At 41.9% G+C, this 20,253-nt stretch overlaps 1 protein-coding gene across 3 annotated transcripts in view; it reads right to left on the bottom strand.

Annotated features, from left to right (window-relative positions):
- Positions 1–20,253, bottom strand: part of AOAH (acyloxyacyl hydrolase) — a 74,237-nt gene that overhangs the window by 46,862 nt on the left and 7,122 nt on the right. For all 3 annotated transcript variants that reach the window (XM_038127923.1, XM_038127922.1, XM_038127920.1), the window contains exons 3-5: positions 12,916–13,011; positions 8,404–8,464; positions 7,203–7,302 (exon numbers count right to left, since the gene is read on the bottom strand). In XM_038127923.1, coding sequence (XP_037983851.1) covers positions 7,203–7,302; positions 8,404–8,464; positions 12,916–13,011 — 257 coding nt within the window. The remainder of the gene's footprint in view (positions 1–7,202; positions 7,303–8,403; positions 8,465–12,915; positions 13,012–20,253) is intronic.

A 20,253-nucleotide genomic window follows, 5' to 3' on the forward strand; every position in this document is an offset into this window, starting at 1 on the left:
CAAGAAAAGGTCTTGGAGAGGCATCCGGTTGGCCGCCATAAGGCCATGGGTGACAAATAAGTCAACTACTAGTGATACATAAATAAATCCTGAAATCCCTTTGCACAAAAGCTCTTTGAAAGAGCAGAGGAAATTTTGTGCAAGGGGAGCCATCCAGGAGTGTGAGTGACAGCCAAGGACCAGCTCTGCTGGCAGCAGGAGGACACATGTGGCATGTGTGGTGCAGCAAGGTCAAATAGATCCTGGTAGCTGCTTGCCATGGCCAGGAACTGCCAAACACTGCCTTTGTCCTTGGTCTTGCTTTCCAAGCTTTCCTCAAGGCTCTGCCATTGCAAAAACCTCAACAAATACATCTTTGCACCCCATGTGGTCCACAGCCCTGGAGGCTGCCGGGAGAAGTGTTGAGGCATGGGCAGTCAGTAGCTGCTGTTTCTGTAAAGTGCCATTAAACGTTGACCTGGCCTTAAGAAATTTGTCTTGTATCACAGCACAGAAAGATCACACTGCTTCTCCTGCCACAAAGACCCTTCCCAGTTATGGAGGTGAGGCGAAGCCTCAGATATGCTTGTGCCTTCCAAAATATTTAACAACTGTTTAACAACTCTGATGAACAGCACTTTCTACATTCAGGCATATATTTCTATAAGAAAGAAAGTTCTCACAACTCCAGTTTAGGAAAAAAAAAAAAGAGAAGAGACAGTCAGAGGAGTCTGGAAGGGTCAAAGTAACACCAGTGTGCTCCCCCCTGCTGCTCCATTTTCAATTCAGGACAGTATTCTTGTATCTCAGTGATGACAATTCCCATATGTTGTGCCGCATTTATTAGGCCACCTTTGAAAACAGCCATATCTGTGAGATATGTGACATAACTAAGTGATGGCCTCTGTCCTTCCCCTCATTGTTCAGCATGATGAAGGCTGAAAGCACTGCCTGTTTGCTCTCTTTCAGCAGGAATAACTACTTATGTTCTGCAGGCTTTGAGAATTGGCAAAAAACCCAACCTTAAAATAAAAAAGGAGATAAAAATCAATTATTTTTGAAAATGTTTCAAATGGAAAAAAAAATCCAGAACATCACAAACACATTAACATCTGTTTTCTGCTCAAAACTGTTAGTGGGGACAACCTGTTCCGTCTGAAAATGACCTGCTATCAGTCCCTCCTACAGCCCAGCCTAAGGACATTACTGCCAGCCTAACATCAACTGGGTCTGAGGGCTCCGAGGTAAAGTCAGCACAAGTTTATATTCATCTGGACAGAGCTACAGGAACTCAGCAAGGGGGAAAATAGGGATGCTTCAGCAAATGCTATTATTACAGCATTTGGGAAAAAAAGAAAATGTCCTTCATGTGATGGCACCTTATTGAACAGCAGCATGCCAGATTAGAATATTAAAGCAGACTTAATTTGTATTTAAAGTAATCATTGCCAGCATTTTTTTTTTGCTGGGGATAAAATTTAGCATGTCATTATAATTGATTTAGGCAGTGATCAAAGCAAATTAATTAACCGTGATATTCAAGGGTCAAAAATTTATGGTGAACAACACAAAGGGATACGGATGAATAAGCATAAGCAGCAAGGAACACAGACTTCTAAGCTGCTGGGTTTTAATACATGTGCCACATTAATATATGTAGTTAATATATGTTTAATTCATGGTGTCTATAGTCTTCTAAAAATCAGGATATGTCACAAATAGATGAGAGGAAGCTAGCAATGAGCCAAGACATTTTTTTCTAGTTTTTTCCCCCTGGGCAATCGCTGTCCCCAAAACCAATCATGCATCTTACATTTGCCACAGTTATGTTGTACAATACCAGCTGCTGTCATTTCTGCAATAAAATTACTTGAGAGGCAGATGTGAAAAATGGCTTGAAATTGAGTATAATAGAAGGAAAATTCCCAGAGAGGTAGGATTTATCAATCCTTTTCTGCTGGGCAGGGTAGGAGAGACCTTTCTTGCTCACAGCAGCAGCACATGAGAAATGCATGCTTTAGAAAGCTACAGGAATATTGCACTTGGAAAGCAGAAAACAAGGGAGGAAAAGGCTGGAATGACCTTGTGTGTAGAAAATGCTCTCTCTGAAGCACTAAAACTGACACCTTCTCTCACTTCACAGGTTCCTTCAGTCAAGACTCCAGGTTGGACTGTGGAAGACTGGCAGCTGAAGCACCCACTGGGAAGAAAACACTCCTGGTTTCACGGGTCACCTGTAATCCCTGGCTTACACCAGCATGTCAAGCCTGCCACTGAAGGCCATACTGCCCATACAACCTCCCCTGCTGCACCTTGGCTAGCAAGGAGCTTCCTCTCTTTTCCATGGCATGAGAGCACTACCAAGGAGGGGGCTCCGAGGCTTCAGCAGCTGATGGATGAATCCTGGGGAGCAGCCAGCACCATCCACCCCAACTGGAGCAGCCCTGCCACCCTGTGTGCACATGATATCCAGCCATGGATGGGGCCGAGGGCGGGGTGTCACTGGGATTTCATTCACTGCCTTCTTTCAGTGCTCTCCACAGAGACCACACATTCCCAGTAATGATTTCTTTTTTGGCAAACAGATGTATTTCTCACCGTAAACAAATGCACTAACCAACTCTAATTCTCTCTCATTTATCATCCTTGTTAGCCAGCTTTTTCCCAGGAGACCAGATATTTACAAAACACTCCAAGTTTCCCTTCTAACTCATTTTCATCATCCTTTAACCAAGAGTAGTAAGATAGCAAAATTCTGCAAAGCTTGTCAAATAGCACAGCTAGATTTGTTCATGAACAACACTTCCTTGTCCTCACACTTTTGTCTGCCATCTTCCCACCCCAAATATCTCTGTGCCTGCTTGTTTCCTAGGATGCTGCCTGAGACACTTTCTACATTGGCATGGCACAGCTGCATGCACCACCTTGCACACCCCATGCCACCCTATTTCCTTTGGATTTATTTGGTGGAATGTTGGGATTGTAGGATTTGGCTTTTTGGGGTTGTTTGGGTTTTCACTTGGGGTAGGGTTTCTTTTATTTTCTGCCAGTGAAGAGGAGCAGAGGAAATTAAGAGAAACAAGTAAAAGAGGAGGAACTAGCACTCAAACTGTGCTTTCTGCTATAGGTAGTTTCTTCTGGGCTCAGTTTGGGCTGCAGCAGAAACTCACATTTCAGTAGATTTTACCTGTTTCCAAGAACAAAGGCTAAAAGGAAGGCATCTTGTTCCACAGGACCTAGCCTACCTCCCAGATGTCGTTTGTTTTACTGCTTGTGGTCTCAAAAGAAGGAAACAGGTCCCAGTCACAAGGTCTGCTTTGAACTGGCAGCCTGCTTTTAATCAGGAATGCAGAAGCACTCCCACCCTGGAGTTTGGTTCTGCCTCACCTCCAAGGAGGAAGTTCACATTTTTACTGAGAAAGGTGAATGAGGGATAGCAGCAGAAGTATTTTCATTTTACTAAACCCCAAAGGGTTTTTTTTTCCCCACCCAGAACTGGTAGGCTCCTACTTTGTCAAACAGCATGCTGACCATAGTAATACCCATGAGGGATGTGGCTTTGTAGAAAGTCAGTGAAAGACCTGATAGAGGGTACACAAACCAGCCTGAGTGCCTGTGGCAGTGATGCTTATTCCGGCAAGATAAAATTATAAGACCATAAATATGTGTATTTTTGCTGATGAAAAATGAATTCCACCAAGATCCTATTGATGGAGTTTAAGCCAAAATATGCTGCCAAAAGGTCTTTGATAACCTGGAGCATAAATGTGATGGGAAGCAGAAGAGGCACCCTGAAAGGCAGAAAGATGGAGTACAAACTTCCAACATAGACTGTTTTAGTGATTGCTAGAGCACGACCACAGTGCTGAAGTCAAGCCATTATTCTGGCCCCAACAAATCAATTTAAGAATTGTCATTTAACCAAACAGGCCAGCTGGCTTAAAACAATCTAGAGACAAGCTGAGAATAATCTCCTGCCAACCTGTTTGTTCCCAGGGCCAGAAAGGAATCTTGCTAGGCACTACGTAAAACTCTTTGCCCTATTTCAACCCTTTTCATTCACTAGAGGAACATCCCTGTATTACACAACCTACTGCAGAAAGCCCTCCTGCATATGAGCTGATAAACATTTTTGGCTTAAACAACATCCAGTCATCCTAAACCAGCTATCTTGGATGCCTGTACTACTGTCAGTCTTTTAGAGTGATGCTGCAGCCCATATTAGAATATCTGTTGTTGACATGGCTTAAACTACAAAGTGCATTACAAAAAACTACAAAGCATTTTACAGCAGCTTCAAATACCGTCCTCTTTTCGGCCACCTTTAGTAACCCTTCACTTCTGATGTGCCCCATTAGGTTGTCTCTTTACTTGAAGGAGACCCCAGTGTTGCCACCCTGATACTAAAGGGCAGAGGAGAACCTTTGCTCTGCTCTACAAGCCACTGGTGGCAAGAAGGGGCTCGTAGGACCCTGTGAGGGGGACATTTGGGGACATCTGGTTGCACAGTCATGTTGGTGATCCAGGAGCTGCAAGGGCCCCTTCCAATCTTCCCCACCAGCATCAGTGGTTTGCGCCTGAAACTGCTTCCCAGCAGAGCAACCTTGCCCAAGCCCCAGCAACAGGGGGCTGCCCTTGCCCAGGCTGGATGCCCTTGTCCTCCAGCTCCGTGCTGAGAACACTGAGCTCTATGTGAATGGAATAATATTTTTTACTCATAATTAGAGCAAAGTCTTCCAGAATAATCACAGAGTGCTAATAGCTCCAGGCAGCTTGGCAAAAAAAAAATTAATAATTTGGGCTAATTTGTCAGAGACCAGGGAAGTATGTAAAATCATGCACGTATCATTTACACGGATTGCAGTGTCTCCATTATGTAGACAGTTTGAAAGGCCTCTGAAGCAGGGGCTCTTCCCTCCTCAAAACACAAAACCTCACTAAAGCAACAGCGCAGAAACAGAAGAAAATAAACTAATGATGGAAAAAGCATGTTGATATTTTCCACTTTCCAATTTTTTATTTAGAGGTAATTAAAGCCTGAGCATTATGCTGCCATCCAAGGACAGGTAACACTATTTCTTTCGCTCCCTTTGCCAGTACAAATATGATACTAATTCTGGGAAAATGGGCATCCAAAAGTCTAAATGAATAAGTGAAGTACCTGAAAATCAATAGAGTTGAACAGAACAGTCATTAGTATTAAAGTCTTGTTCAAACACTCGGCAGGGGACTGCGCCAACATTTGCAGACTCATAAAACTGAAGTGATCAATCAAATTACAAACTAAAGAAGCAAATGTGAGGTAAACTTCATTTTATGCACCTGTGTCTCTGATTGTATATTAATTTTTTTCACCCATAATTCATCTTTACCAGTCTGACTAGTCACAGAGTTACTGTGGGCAATTTATCAACCACTTGAGCATGAATTCCAAGCACTGCTCTTCTCCTCCCATCTCCTCATGCTCTCTCAGGGCACAAGGAGAGGCAAAAAGAAGGGCACAGTCAGAGTAAAAAAAAAAATGTTTTGTTGGTAGAGTTCCCTTATTCCTGTTGAGAAACAAATACCTTGACAGAAAGGGGTTTAACTACCACTTGGAAGGGAAGAGGGTTTACTTGAGCGGCTTACTCAGAGGGACAGTCTCCAGGCCATGCAAAAGAGAGTCCAAGTTTTGTTTAAAAAAAGAATAAACCAAAGCCACACCACATCCAGCTGTTTTCCTCGTGGACAATGCACTCACTGAAGTGGTTGCTGGAGGTGGAAGGAGATGACACCTTGGTCATACACCTGTTCTGGGAGATGGGTAAGAGATCACAAAGATGTGACAGGAACCCCATGAGTGGCATCTTTTCCCCTCTGTCTGATCAGCCTAGCATTTCAACACAGCTGTTCTAATTTCTCCACAGGAGCCACCTTGATTTAAACAGCCAGCCCCTCTCTCCAGGCTTCTTAGCCTAACTCACTGTGCAGCCATGGTGAGCCCATCTCTGTCTTTCAGTGCAGTTCATTGCCTGCATCCTCTTTCACTTCAAGAGGCACCTTGCACTTCTGACCCTCAGCTCAGGATGGGGGATTTCTGATGGCAGTTGTTTGATGAAGTTTGGGCAATATTCTGTTAGAGTTGAGTTAGCGGGAACCCTCTCTGCTGCTTGCACTTGTCTTCTTTCACCCCTGTGTGTTGCACACCCATAGATCTCTATGTTGACATATCATGGAGCATAGCCTCACACCTGCTATAAAGCAAATATTACTGTCATTCTTGGAAGGCAAGTGTTTCCCCAGACCTTAATATTGGCAGAACTAAATCCATCTTGGAGGTGAACTGCAGATCACTGAAGCCCATAAAACGATTGCCTGGTTTCAATGACTGCTGGACTAGACCCTGTGTCAAACACCTCATGCAGACTGTTGGAAATTGAACATGCCTTTCTCCATCCAGATGCAGGGAAAATGATTTCCAAAAATAGGTGTTGAAATGAATGGCTTGCTTTTCAACACCACCAAACTACCCCCATCACTCACAGGTTTTAGTGTGACTGGAGGTGCGTGATGGCTGGGACAGAAAAAATTATTTGCAATCAAAAGAATCCCAAAACAAACTGCACATATTTAGACACCTATGTCTATATGTACATGTGCAAGCATAGCAAAGGTCTAGGACATGTAATCAAGGACATGCAAATGTTGTAGCACGTAACTGTACATCAGAGAAGTCGTGGTAATTAAACATGATTTCAGCCTGTGGCAAAAGATAATGCACATTAGCTTTAACCTCTTGCACTGCAGACTAATCCAAGTCAAATAGCCCTGCATTTGCAGCAGGTAACTTCTGCCCACGCAGGCTGCATGGCAGATCAGGCAATGTTGGGATCACTTGTTGTGCCTTGTAATGTGGTGGCACAGATGAACCTCAGCTGAGTATCTGCTTTGGGTTATTGTCCTGTTTAACAATAAAGTCCCTACTCTTCCTCTCTGATCCAGACTGGTACAGGAGAATTTGGTCCTGTGACTCCCACGCACCCTCAACCCAGTGGATGATGGTCCACACAGCTAATGTGTGTTATGCACCTTTTGTTCAAACAGACATTTTTTAGGAATGTCCATGCTCTAAATGTTTATTTCCTAGACAATGAATGTGCAGTGGAAGCCTCCAAACGGTTCAATTCCAGCTTAAAAGACATCCCACAATCAGTAGTTTTAAGAAAAGTTGGAAACCAACTCACCTTTGGAGGAGAGTAGAGATGACAAAGTGGTTCTCCTGGATCCTGTTTACACAGCCTCAAGGAATGGCAAACCACATCGGCATTCATTTCTCTGTCTATGCTAAATGAAATGGTGCATAAACAAAGACTATTATGTCTTTCTGGGCTCTTGAAAGTAGAAGCTATTTTCATGGGAAGCTAAATCTTCCCAACACGCCACACAATAATCTCAGCTCACTTCACCGTGGCCCATAACCGCTGCTCAGTACAGTGTTGGGTTCTAACGATTTTCTGCCATGACATCCTACTCAGCATTTAAAATTGGAACCCAGGATGATGAAAAAGGACTGTGCTCTACATGCAGCACCTGAATCAAATGCATTATAACTATTCTAGTTTTTTAATCAATCATAAGTCTGACAAAGATTTAAAGGTTAAAGTTAATGCATATGCAATTTGGCACGTATGAATGTTCAATCATTAACTCAACAACATAACCAGAAATCCTTCAAAGATCCTTAACCTTTAATCACCAAGCACGAGTGCCAGGATTGTTGCTTCCTTTTTGGGACACACCTCTGGGCTAATTAGGAATTAAATTAAAAGGTTTGATTACATAATTTCTAAGTCCTGTAAGCACTTTGCAGTCCCTTGGCTAGTTTTAAAAACAAAAATAAAAGCCCTAGGGAAGAAGAAGGTCTAGTAAAAGCTCTGTTAATTAAACTAACAACTTTCAAAGAGGAAGAAAATGACCTACATTTTATTTTTTTAATCACTTAGATTAAATAGTAGGCTTCCCCAAGAGTACACATCAAGGTCGGGGCTGAGAGCATGTAGGGGCTGACAATTAGAAAGCCTGATTAAAGGTAGAAAGGAAAGCAAGAGCCAAGCAACAACTGTGTGTTTTTATAGAACCTGTCTCACACACACAGGTTATTCAAATTCCTCCCTCAGCCAAATGAGTTGAATTTCAAAAGATAATTATATCAGGTGGGCCTGATCTGAGATTTAAATGGAATATCAAAATGGTTACCAGTGGCAGCCTGTGTTTATTCACTCAGGAATAGCTGTGCCAAATGCCAAACCAGAATCACTGTGAAGCATCCCTGCTTTAAAATAATGTGATTTTAGGAGTGAAATCTCTCCACTTCAACCTGACAGCACATCTGTACATGTCAAGAACAAACTAAGCAAAAATCTGAGAGGACACAGCAATACTTACAGTTCAGCTATGTGTGGCCCGTAAAGTTCAGCAAGCACATAACAGAAACCTTGCAGTTTTTCTAGAAAACATAATATTTAATTTTTTTTTTTAAAGTAATTGAATATGGTGAAACTAGTTTCGTAGCAGTCAAAATACAGAAGCAGTTGGTTCATTAAGGTGAATGCTGATTTACCTTAGGGGAAGGCATATGAATGAATCTCTGACCTCAGTGTAGCACCAGAGAATGGGAAAATCTGAATTTCTAATCTTGCCTAAAACCCTTCTGGCTTTAGGTAAGTCACATGATAAAGACTAAAAAGGATAACTAGCTTTTTATAATTTTTCTGAGTATGGAATAATGGAAAAGCCAAAAGAAATTGTGCATGCCACAGCATCTTCTAAGCACTTTAAACAAACATCTCAGGTTTGAAAGAAGGAGGAAAACAAACACATAAATCAAAGCACAGAGAGTGATATTGGGCTTGATGCTACTCCTAGAACTGCCTTGGAGCTTCTGGGGGCTTTAAGAGAATATGTTTTGTGTAGAGCAGGAGTTGTGCAGGAGTAATTGCATTCAAAGAAATACCTGACACTTTTCATTTGGCTTCCTTTCACAGTCTACAGCCATGTGCCTTTTTGGGATGCTGGCTCAGGTGGTTTCCTTAACATGTGTGAAGCATGTCATTGATAAGACAGGTCATCAGAGATTCCTTTAAGGTACAATTGTAAAATAACAGGTGACCCATGCACCCGAGCAACGACACTGAGGGAGAGTGGGGGTTTGAATACAAGCAGGGCACTGATCTGACAGTCCCATGAAGGAAAACTGCCTGTTTCTTGGCCTAAACAGACTAGAGCTGGGTAACTGCACATATCCTGCAAAGGAGGTGCCAAGCTTTGCTCCAGCTGGGGTGGTGCTGTGAAATGTCATAAGAGACAGGCTCCCAGAAGTGCTGTGACAACAAACTTGCAGCTCCTCAAACTCCTTAGAGTTTTCTCTTGCACCTCTATTATCCAGACAGATAACTATCTGTACCTGAGGAAGAAAGCACAGAGTATTCTCATCTTTCCCAGAGAAAAGCCACAGAAACACCCAAAGCAGTCACTTCCCTCTGACTTTGGGCTGAATATTCCATTTTAACCAGTGCCAGGCTGGACATGCCCAGGGCTGGGGGGCTGCTGCATACAGGGTAGGTAGTTCTGCTCTGTGGAGGGTAAAAATCCTTGTGTCAGGGACTCCACTGGTGGGCATGGGTGTGCTCCTGCTCCCACAGCTGCTCTCCTGCCAGCTGGCAACTTGCACCAGAGGAAGGAGGACTGGCACCAGGAAGGCATATCAGGGAACGAAGAGATAATTTTCCCAACACCCTCCTACTCATGGTGTTGCAGGCAGCTTCTGTAACTACAGTAGCTGATTTTTCTTATTCCATGACAGGTGTTTTATTTCAATCAAGTTATTAGCTTCATTTCTTTGCCTCCTTTGCCACATAACTCCTTACTATTGGCTCTTTAGAAGCAATCTGCAAGTAAAAATTGGTCTCCTGACTAGAATTAGATTTTATTCTTGTTCACCTAAAATGAAAGATGTTGCAGACATCAATAACCCTGTGTTTGGCATCACTGCTGATTAGAACACTCTCTGATGAGGCTTGCCAGTGGGGTACCTGGCTCCCTAAGGTAGCCTGCGGGCAAACGTGGCTGGCTTCCCCAACACCTCTCCAGTGCATCATGGGCGATGGTCTCCTTATGAGTTTCCCAAACCAGCTGGTTTCCACAACATTTTTGGCTCTGGAGGAGCCAGCTGGCTTCTGTAACCTCTCCTGGTGTCTGAGAAGAGAGCAGAGTTTGGCTGCCTATCAGCTCTGGGGAGCTGATAAAGGTGTTTTGCTGGTCACACGGATTTCCTTAATGCATATAGGAAACTTAACATGCAATTACCCTATGGTCTAAAAAATGACGGGAGGTAAAAGGAATAGTAATAATGTTAAATTATCGTTGAGCACATAAAGTCCTCTTGGAAGATTCAGATGCCATTCAGGCTTTGGCTTTCAACAAAACACCAAGACCAAAGCCCCAGACAGCATTTACAGGACTTGGCATTGGAGCCAGGCTGCATTCATGTGTTCACAAATCTTCAGCTCTGCTAACACACATAAGGAGAGGAGAAATTGCAAAGAGAAATCTCTGTTAGGAAGAAGCAGTGTAAGTCAGAAAAGAGGAGGAGAGAAAGAGAAAAATTATGAATAACCGTGGGTATTCAGGGGCAAGAAAAGAGCTTAAACAGAACTAAATTCTGGAAAACTCAGAGAAAATGTAGAGTGTACTTGCTTCAGGTAAAAGAGATCCCCTAAGATTCCTTAGATCCCCTAAGAACAGTGCAGAAGGTTTTCCTATATAGCTTCATAGTCCTGGAAACACAAATGCTGGCTGAGCCCCAGAGGACAAATATTTGCAAAAAAGATGCTATTATCACATTGCCATTTGCACTTGAGCTCTAAGGTGTTTACACAGCAGTGGTCAACACAGAAGCAGAGCATGACTCAGAGGCAAAGCCGGAGGCAGAGGGTCTCAAAGCACATTTCAGGTATCAGACACCTCTGTGTCATCAAGCAGACAGTCAGTATCCAGGTAAACATACATTCTTGCTAAGAACACCTCTTACACTGTGAATACTGCCCCTTCCCCCAGACCTGGCCTTTCTATCTGCTCAAGAGCCTTCTTCACTCATGACTTTACTGTTCTTATTGTCATAGGTCTATTTGCCATGTGGCTTGAATCACACACATTGCAAGTATTTCCATACAAATGAGGCTGTGTTCTGTTTTCTACACAGCCCGTGAGATTGAGTGGGACTGACAGGTACTGAAAATTTCTCTCTTTTTCTCTAAGCATTTTTTGTTCTTGAACATCACATAACTTTACAGAAGGCTTGATCCAAACCTGACTCGATTGTAATCAGAATTATAGGAGGCACTCAAAAAATCCACTTTCTAAGGTTTTTATGCCTTAGGAAAAGCCTCGCTGCCATTAATTTGTTGCTGTTATCCTTGCTATGGATTGTAGGCATGTGCATAATAATGAAATTGTCTCTCCGTGTGAAATGCGTGACCTGCTTTAGTAGGTTTGCTCTTCATAAGCATCCAAGGCTTTTCTACTGTTTCAAGCAGCAAGAGGACACCGTTGATTCCTGCTGGGCTGCAGTGTTCACCTCCCAGGAGAGGATAAATCAGGTTACACTGTAGCTCCCACACAATCCATAGGATTTTTCACTCCTTTCAAGTTCAGGGTCAGTTTTTTTTTTTTTCTACTGGGTATATCCATGCATCTCAGAAGGTAACTGGATTATACAGATTCAACTAAAGGGATAATAGGATTTTATGTGTGTAAAGAATGGCAGCTGAAAAGAAATATCTTGACATGTCAGAAGAACAAGGTCCACTGAGTGACTCATGAACACAGAGCTAGCATGTCATAATTTAAAGAAGAAAATTGTGTTTTAATAGCAGGATCAGTGCTTCTAATTGCAACTTCATGGTTATGTGCCTGTAATTTACAGCATTGAGGATATGACTTATGGAATGGAAATCAGATAAGCGTCATTCTATCGATGAATGAATCCTAGCAATTAGCTCCCTGCCCCATTCTGCCTTGGGAAATCCTTCCTTGGAAAGGAGGGAATTAATATTCTACACATATCCTCTGTGAAACTGGGGTATACAGAGCGAAATGGTTTCTCAGAGACACAATTCATGAAATCATATAAAAATGACATTTTAATGAAGAATCCTAAGCCATCTTTTTACATTAATAACATTAAAAAGATATCATGAATGTGAGATCTAGCTACTTAAATAGTTATAGGATTGGTCTGTGAGGCACAAAGCTATTCTGGCATTCAAACTGTTCTCTATTTAGGGGTGTGCTTGTGGAGCTCCACCCTCTTTTGGGTAGATAAAATAAGAGGCAGAAAAAGGGAAGTCTTACATATATTCTCATGCAATAGATATCGCTTTTGAAATTTGTATCACCAATTACTTTTCAGTAGCTTTTCTGTGCACATCAAATGCTCACATCTTACACCTGTTAGCCTCATCTCATTTTTAAAATTTTACAATAGCAGTTCCCATACCCACTGAAAACATTTTCATCTTCACTGTTGCTATAAAGACCCGTGTCAACAAGCAGCAGGAGTGGTGGGGCATACAGTGAATCTATTTTTAAGCTGCTAACAAAGAGACTAAGGGGAGAAAAAGGAAGGGAACTGGTCTGCATGTGTTGGTGCTCACATGTGTGTGGGGCTTAATATAGCTCCATTCATTCTAACTTTTGGAACAAAACCCCAGCTCTGAATCTAAGTGAAGCCATGTCACTGACTTCCCCGTAAAAAGCAACTTGCTATCTCCCATCTACACATTTGAGGTACTGCACAAGAAGTGGATAAAGTTTTTTCAGACTTCCCATGCGAGTTTTTAATTAACAGGGAAATACATCAGCAGCATCGCGACATATGGCACATTATTTGGTACTTACCAGGTATGTAGTCACACAGTCTCTCCACAGCTGCCTTCACTGTACTGTTGTGCCACTGTGCAAGCTGTTCAATGACAGACACCACAAGCACGCATCCTTCAAGAAAACAAAAAAAACAAAAAGAGGGAATACCATTACTGGTGAAATGTTATGAAGCGCCCTGCACCACAGAGGTATTTCTGGCATCTTTGGGCATTTCATTTCTTGAGATACTCCATGGCAGATATGTGTTCAAGGGGAAAAAAATATCAGTGAATTTCTGTCTTCATTGAAACCTTGTAAGTTATTAGAGGATGCTGATTCCAGAGGAGCACACAGAACAGCCTGGCTTTTACAGACAGCACTGTATGGTGCTCCTGGAAAAATGACTCCATTCTCTCAAGGTTAAAAATTGAGGAGTCAAAGGGATAGGCATTGTTACAACTGCCTGCTTGATCACCTGCTCTCTCATTTTATCTCACAAGAAAAAAGGCACAGGTCTGTACTTAGCAGGACTTTTATACCTCTCCAGGCAAGCAGCACAGAGAGGTACAAAAACCAGAAACCAAATGTTTGTGACTGCCTACAGAAGAGAAGTCATTCCACAGATGTATGTGCTGACCATGACAAAGCATCTGTGCATCACTTCTTCACGGACTTTCTGGTGAAGCCCAGTGATGCTCAGTACACACAGGCTTGCTGAGCCCAGTAACACATTTATTAAAACCAAAATGACTTCACAGTTCATTGTGCTCTGCCTCTGTGGTTGGAAAGAAACCACTTCCTATGACCTACGTATCTGGTTATTTCTCATCACTAATCTGGGTGTGAACAGGGCTAGCAAAGTGTTTCTTGATATGTGCAGCACTTTTCTCTCTGCTGTTTTGGGGATTAAATAGATTCAACATGATCCCCATGGAAAAGCCATTCAAAATCCACACGATGAGCATTCATTTCAAGTCAATTTTAAATCGCTGTAGCTCAGCATTGTGCTTTCTCTGCAGTGGCTTCAACATTTTATGAGGAATACAGCTTTGGTGATGCCAAGTCTGCCCACTGTAGTCAGACCTGGCAGCCGGAGTGATGGCCCTGCCTAGACTCAGAGCCTGTGCAAGACAGTCAGGTATCCCAGACCGATGGGGACCAGGAGCCAGGGTGCCAGTTTCCAGCAGCCTGAATAAAGATTTCTCTTTGAAATCCCTGTAACTGAATCCTGTTTCCTCTCCTGTGCAAGCAATCTCATCTCTAAGAATTGCTCTAGCAGGGTCTAGAAATGGAGGTGAGCTGCAGCAATTTGATTTGGCTGCAGATTCACCTTTTTCCAAAGCTCAAGAACATTACTGTTCAGGTTTTCAGACTGGCACAACTCTTCAGAGTGCGCTTCTAAATTCCTTCCAAGCACCCCTGCCTATGTGCTATTAAATCAAAGTGCTCTTTATCAACGTAAATAACTCTGGTGCTTCTGTGGCAAGTAAAAGAGTAGGTATGGCAATTGGAACTTGCTGCAAGACCAATATTTTTGACTCTGTTTTTACTTCTTCTATCACAAATACAGTAATCCAGAAGAAATTACGTGAATTTGTCACCGCTTTTGCAGGGATAAAAGCCCACTTCTCCATACTTACTAAATAAAAGGCTCACTCAAGATCCTCTGCAGAATGATTTATAAAGCATGCTAAGAACCATTACCTCCAGTCAGCCTAAAAGAACTGAAGAATAAATGGAGACAGATGCAACCAAGAAAAACCCTGAAGCAAGATATTCCTTCTTTCCTGCTTCTCTCCCCAACTCCCCAAATAGCCAGAGGCTAACTAGTCCCAGGAATTAACAGCTAATTAAAAACAAAACGGCTGGAAAAAAAAAAAAAAAGTTGAATAATAAAGACCCAAACTAAAAGTAAAGGGAAAGTCCAAGATGAAATGTATGGTGTGTTCAGGTCTTGGTCTCAAAGAACAGGCCAGGGCCCTCTGGTCCAGGTTTAAGCTTACTACAGCCTTATCATAAAATAGTTTGGGTTGGAAGGGACTTTTACAGTCCAAGCCCTGCAGTGAGCAGGGCCATCTCCACCTAGATGAGGCTGTTCAGAGCCCTGTTCAACCTGATCTGGAATGTTTCCAGGGACAGGACATCCAGCACTCCCACAGTCGTTGGGGTGGATGTTAAAGAGTACAAGAGATCAAGAGTTCAGCTGTTTTAGTGCAAATAATGCCCTGCACTGGCCTCAGGGACAGAAAACAGACCCTGGCTCCTTTGCCAGGGTAGGGTGGTAACAGACCTGCTGACTGACTCCACCCTTTAGCACTGAGATGGCACTGCACATCCTGTGAACACACCATAACACCTCTAAAAGTCATTACACAAAGGCTATATTATTAACACACATGAACAACCTGCAGACAACAGGGACTACCCTTGCCCTGACCTCTATGTCTATTTTATTAATGAGGATGGAGGCTCAGAAAAATTAAATTACCTAAATGATAACTTAACCACAAAACCACACAATCTTTCTGTGCTTTCCTTTCTTCTTACCAAGGTCAGATGTTCATCTATCAATCATGCTGTCTGGATGTCAGAAAGACAAAAAGGAGTCCAAGCAGAGAGGCAGGGAGAAGCTAATCCTCTCATATTTTTCAAGGTGCACAGCTTTTGTTTTTTTACCTCTCATTTTTTGCTTTATGAGCTGCAGGATTCTACAGAATCATAGAATTCTTTAGGTTGGAGTTGACAGTGTCACCTACTGCAGCAGAGACAAGTGCTTCTCATTTTGCCTATGCTGTGTAACCCAGTGCTCCTGCACCTGCAGTCAGGGGCTGCAGCAAAAAGGAATTATGGATAAACAGCTCAAAATCCAAAAAATTGAGCTGAGGATAAAAATATCATTGATCTTTTCATTTTCTCTGTTATACAACAAGACAGTTCCCGCTGAAGATGTAAGTTTCTCTCTCATGTTTGTCAAAGTACCACAGAGGGAGTGAGAAAAAAAAGCTATTTTTGGTTCAGCTCTGCAAAATAAACAGAATTCCTAATCACAAACACAATCATGCAGGTAGCCCCACTCAAGGAGTAGTCTCACAGCAATTAAAAGAAAATTTTTCATGTTGATTAAGTCAGATAGACACCTTTGTGTCTATTGAACCAGGCCCAAAGGCAAATCTGCTTCACATGAGAATTAACGGAGCCAACACTGGGTCTGAGCAGTACTTAATGCCATACCTCAGGCTACTAGATGCTATATGAATATAAATAACAATAATAGCAGCCTGACTACTTGGGAAAAACCCACAGAGACGAACTTCAAAATATTTGCTCTCACAAACTCATCTTCACTATCAGAGAGGATGTTTCTGCTCATGCTATTACACCCTCCCCACTTCGGGCACCTGCAGACCACACCTTGGTTATCCAAATGCTTCCTCCTCAAGTGCAGTCATTCCACATGAAATGCCACGCTCCATGGGACAAGCTGATAGAGAAAGTCTTGGCTGATTTTCAAAAGGGTCTGCTGTTCCTTAGGCACCACAGCTGGAGTCTCTGGAAGTGAATTTGGAGAGTCTCCCGACCCTCTGGTAGGAAAGGAGCTCCCAAGGAACACATTCCACCAACACATGATATTGGCTGATGTGGTCTCTGTCCTCCCCATCTACCTGGGCTTTTATCAGTTGCCCTTGGTTGAGCCTTCCTTACTCCTTGTGAGCTGTGCCCTGGGGGTTGCTTGCTTTTGTCTTGGTCCTGCTGATCTCAAAGCCTTTCATTTAGGCTGATCCTATCAGGAGCAGTTTTTGGGCTGGAGATTCTAAAATACTCAGGAAAAAGATTGATCCCTGTGAGGAGGGAGGGCAAATGTTCTAAGGGGACTCACTGCAGCAGAGGGAGGCTAATCTACCTCGGCTCTACCTGTTTTTTTTCATGGAAACATGCCTCCCCAGTAATTCAGATTTATCCTCTAGAAGAACTTATCTCTGGTGTTGGGCTATAGGTAAACTTCAAGAGTTTAGTGTCTATAAATGAAAGTTAATTCAGACTGTCCTTGCTTTTACTACAAACCTGCTCTCTTTTTATCATTTTCCTCTGCATTGAGTGGCAGGAACAGAAATGCTGAGCAGTTGTCCTAGTATTTAATGGGTCTTAATTCCACTGGCTAAAAATGGAAAATAATTATATACTAAAAAGGGCAGATGTCTTTGACTGTAAAAATCTCATTGCTTTAATTACTTATGACATGTACAAGAATATAAACTTTTAAGTACTCTGACACATCCAGATCTGGCCAGTCATTAGCAGCTATTGCTTGCTTTTAATTCACTTGATATTTAGATGTGATTTATTTCTCATCATGAGCTGGACACATATAAGGCAACATAAATAGGCTTCATCATTAAATATAGCTTTTTTTTTTCTTTTACTGTTGCACATGATTTTCTTTAGAAACAACTTTCAGTAAGTTGATTCTGCTGTCTCACTTCAATAATAGGTTTCAATACCTTGACAGGTTGAAGGATGTTTTTCTCTGAAAGAAATTCATTGGCATTATAATACCTACCAGGCATTAGAAACTAGACTCTGGTATTAATAAATGCCTGTCGCTTTTAGCGATGGCTTGTCCCATCTGCTATTAATTTCTGAAGAGATAAGACAAGACCATAACCATTTGGCTCAGTGCAGTAAGGTGAAAACTCACACATCGGGAAGTACTTCTTTCCATATATTTGAAGGTAGAGTGTAATAAAAAAATGCCATTTCCAATAAGCTCAGGAAAAAAAAAAAACATACCCCAATAATAAAATCAGAACTAGAGGAATTCATTGCTTAGCTGTGAAGCCTCTGGCAGTTTGAGCAGACTATTTAACTTAAATCCACTTCTACTGCACAAGTTTGAAAGGCTCTATAATTAGAATTATACCTAGGGATGTCAAGAAGTTTCTGGATAGTGAAAGCTGCTTCTCTAAGTTTCAGATTTGTAGGTGTATTTGTCTGAGTAAAACCCTGTTAAATGGGTTTTCTGGCACCTGGCACATCGTCCTTTGCCATTCTTTGCTCATGTTTCTGGATGTTGGATTTCTTTCTCACCCCTACAGCCCCAGAATACAAGGTATTTCCAGAATACAAGGTACATTAAATGTACCCCCAGAAGGAAGACACAAGTCCAAGAAAATGGCCTTGGACAGAAATATCTCTCTGCAAACCCTTCTGACTAGGCTGTGGCCACCCTGTGGCGACTCTGCTTGCTCCTGGTAGAGCAGGAACTGGAGCCTTGCTTGGTGATGTGGCAAAACCCTGCCTCAAAAATCTGTCTGCTGCAGCAAGGCTCCACACACATGAAGCCATTTATTACATTCTTGGCTTTATGCAGAAGATGAAGGCTTTCCCAAAACACAGTCTTAGCTTCTTCCATTTACAGATGATCCTAAGCTCCAAGGCATCTCTTAAAGGTGAGGAGACCCAAGAACCTGTCTACAAAAGAGGATATTGCTACTTGTGCTGACGCTGTTGTTCTGGCATAAAAATACCTCTTTCCAAATTAGTCTAATCCAGTTCCAGTTCAACCATTTCTCTTTGAAATTCATGTGGGGAGATAATAAGAAACAGGCTTTTCTCCTCTGAGATGGGGACATCCATGTGAGTATTCTAGATGCAGGGAGACCATGGTTACACAAACTTACAATCCAGGAATGTTTTCTTTTTTATATAATCATAGAATGGTGTGGGTTGAAAGGGACCTTAAAGATCATCTAGTTTGAACCACCAGGCCATGGGCAGGTACACCTTCCACTGTACCAGGTTGCTCAAAGCCCCATCCTATTTGGCCTTGAACAAAGCCAGGGATGGTGCTTCCACAACTTTTCTGGGCAACCTGTGCCAGCATCTCACTTACTATATATTCCTTTCCTAACAGGGCCCAATATCCATATTGCCTTCCTGCACTGCTTCTTATTACTGAGCTGATACTTTCAAAGAACAGCCCTTTACAACCTCAAGATTACATTCCAGCTCAATGAAATATTCAAATTACATAACTGTATATGCAAAGTAAGGACAGTTATCTTCCCATATACAGCCAGAGGATTGTTGCTTTGAAAGGTAATTTAGAAATGGATCTGAGTGATAGTCTTTTAACTCAGACTTTGCTTCCTACCCCATTTACAGAATTAATGTATTTTACAGAGATACTGAGGTATCTGGTATACTGATTGAACATAATTATAAGTATCCATATTCAAATATATTGGCATATACCAGACCCTTTCACCCTTAATTTGCTAAGTCTTATGAAATATCTTGGAAATACTAAAAGGTACACTATTAACAAACCTGTCACTGGGCATTAAATTACACATAGGGTAGTAGCTAAAGAAATTTTTAAAATATTAATATCAAAATAGCAGCATTTTGAGTGCATTAGTAACAAATTCCATCAAAACCTGGAATACCAGTTATTATTTCTGTTGTTCATGCAAAAGCAGTGGGCCACCTCAGGCACCCTAACTTGAGAGCTCCAGTCTTTCATTTTTATTTCATTTAGACATGCAACAAGGACTCTGATACAGCTATGACAGTACAGAAAATTCAGTTTCCATCTAGTGGAAGATTCTGGTATCCATACCTGGCAGCCAAATGTATCCCTAGTGTTTCCCACATTACACTTCAAAGAGCCCTACTTAACAAAATCTATAACCACAGGCCTTTCCAATAGAAATGTTTTCTGTACTAATTAATATGAAAAAGCCCCTGTGTATGTATGTGTGGCACTAACATATTTTTCTTTTCCAAATCAGGAAAGGTTATTGAAAATTTACTGAAACCCGAATGCTGGCAGGGGGTGTTAATGTAAGTGGATGGCTTTATCCTTGTTGGAAAGGCTTCCCCATTTCAGGATTCTGAATGCAAGAAACTTTTTTCAGATATACAGTTCCTAAAAGCAGTAAAAATGGTTGCCTTAAACATGAGCAGTAGTTCTCTGTAGGGTTAACACATGAACAAGAGTGAGAGGTGCACATGTGGAAATCAGCATCCAAACAGACAATCAATAAAATTATTATTATACTCAAGGCAAGCATTAGTAATGTAGAATGTACAAGACTACTCATGTGTACAAATGCACATAGATGTGATTGTCTATTTTCACACACAATGATATGGATGTGTTGGCATGCTGAGCACATCTGTTCATTGTGATCAATAGCTCTATTTACATTTTAGAATCATAAGCTTTCACTAAGACTTGGGGGATTTTGAAAAAGAAATTTTTACCATCAGTTGCTGAAAAGTTGCTGAGTGGTTGGTTTAGCATCTCTACTGTACTATTCCCATACCTGTGTTTGTGCTATCTAAAGTACAATCATAGGGAAAAATGTTAGG

This window comes from Motacilla alba, chromosome 2 (assembly GCF_015832195.1).
Source record: "Motacilla alba alba isolate MOTALB_02 chromosome 2, Motacilla_alba_V1.0_pri, whole genome shotgun sequence".
Taxonomy (NCBI): domain Eukaryota; kingdom Metazoa; phylum Chordata; class Aves; order Passeriformes; family Motacillidae; genus Motacilla; species Motacilla alba.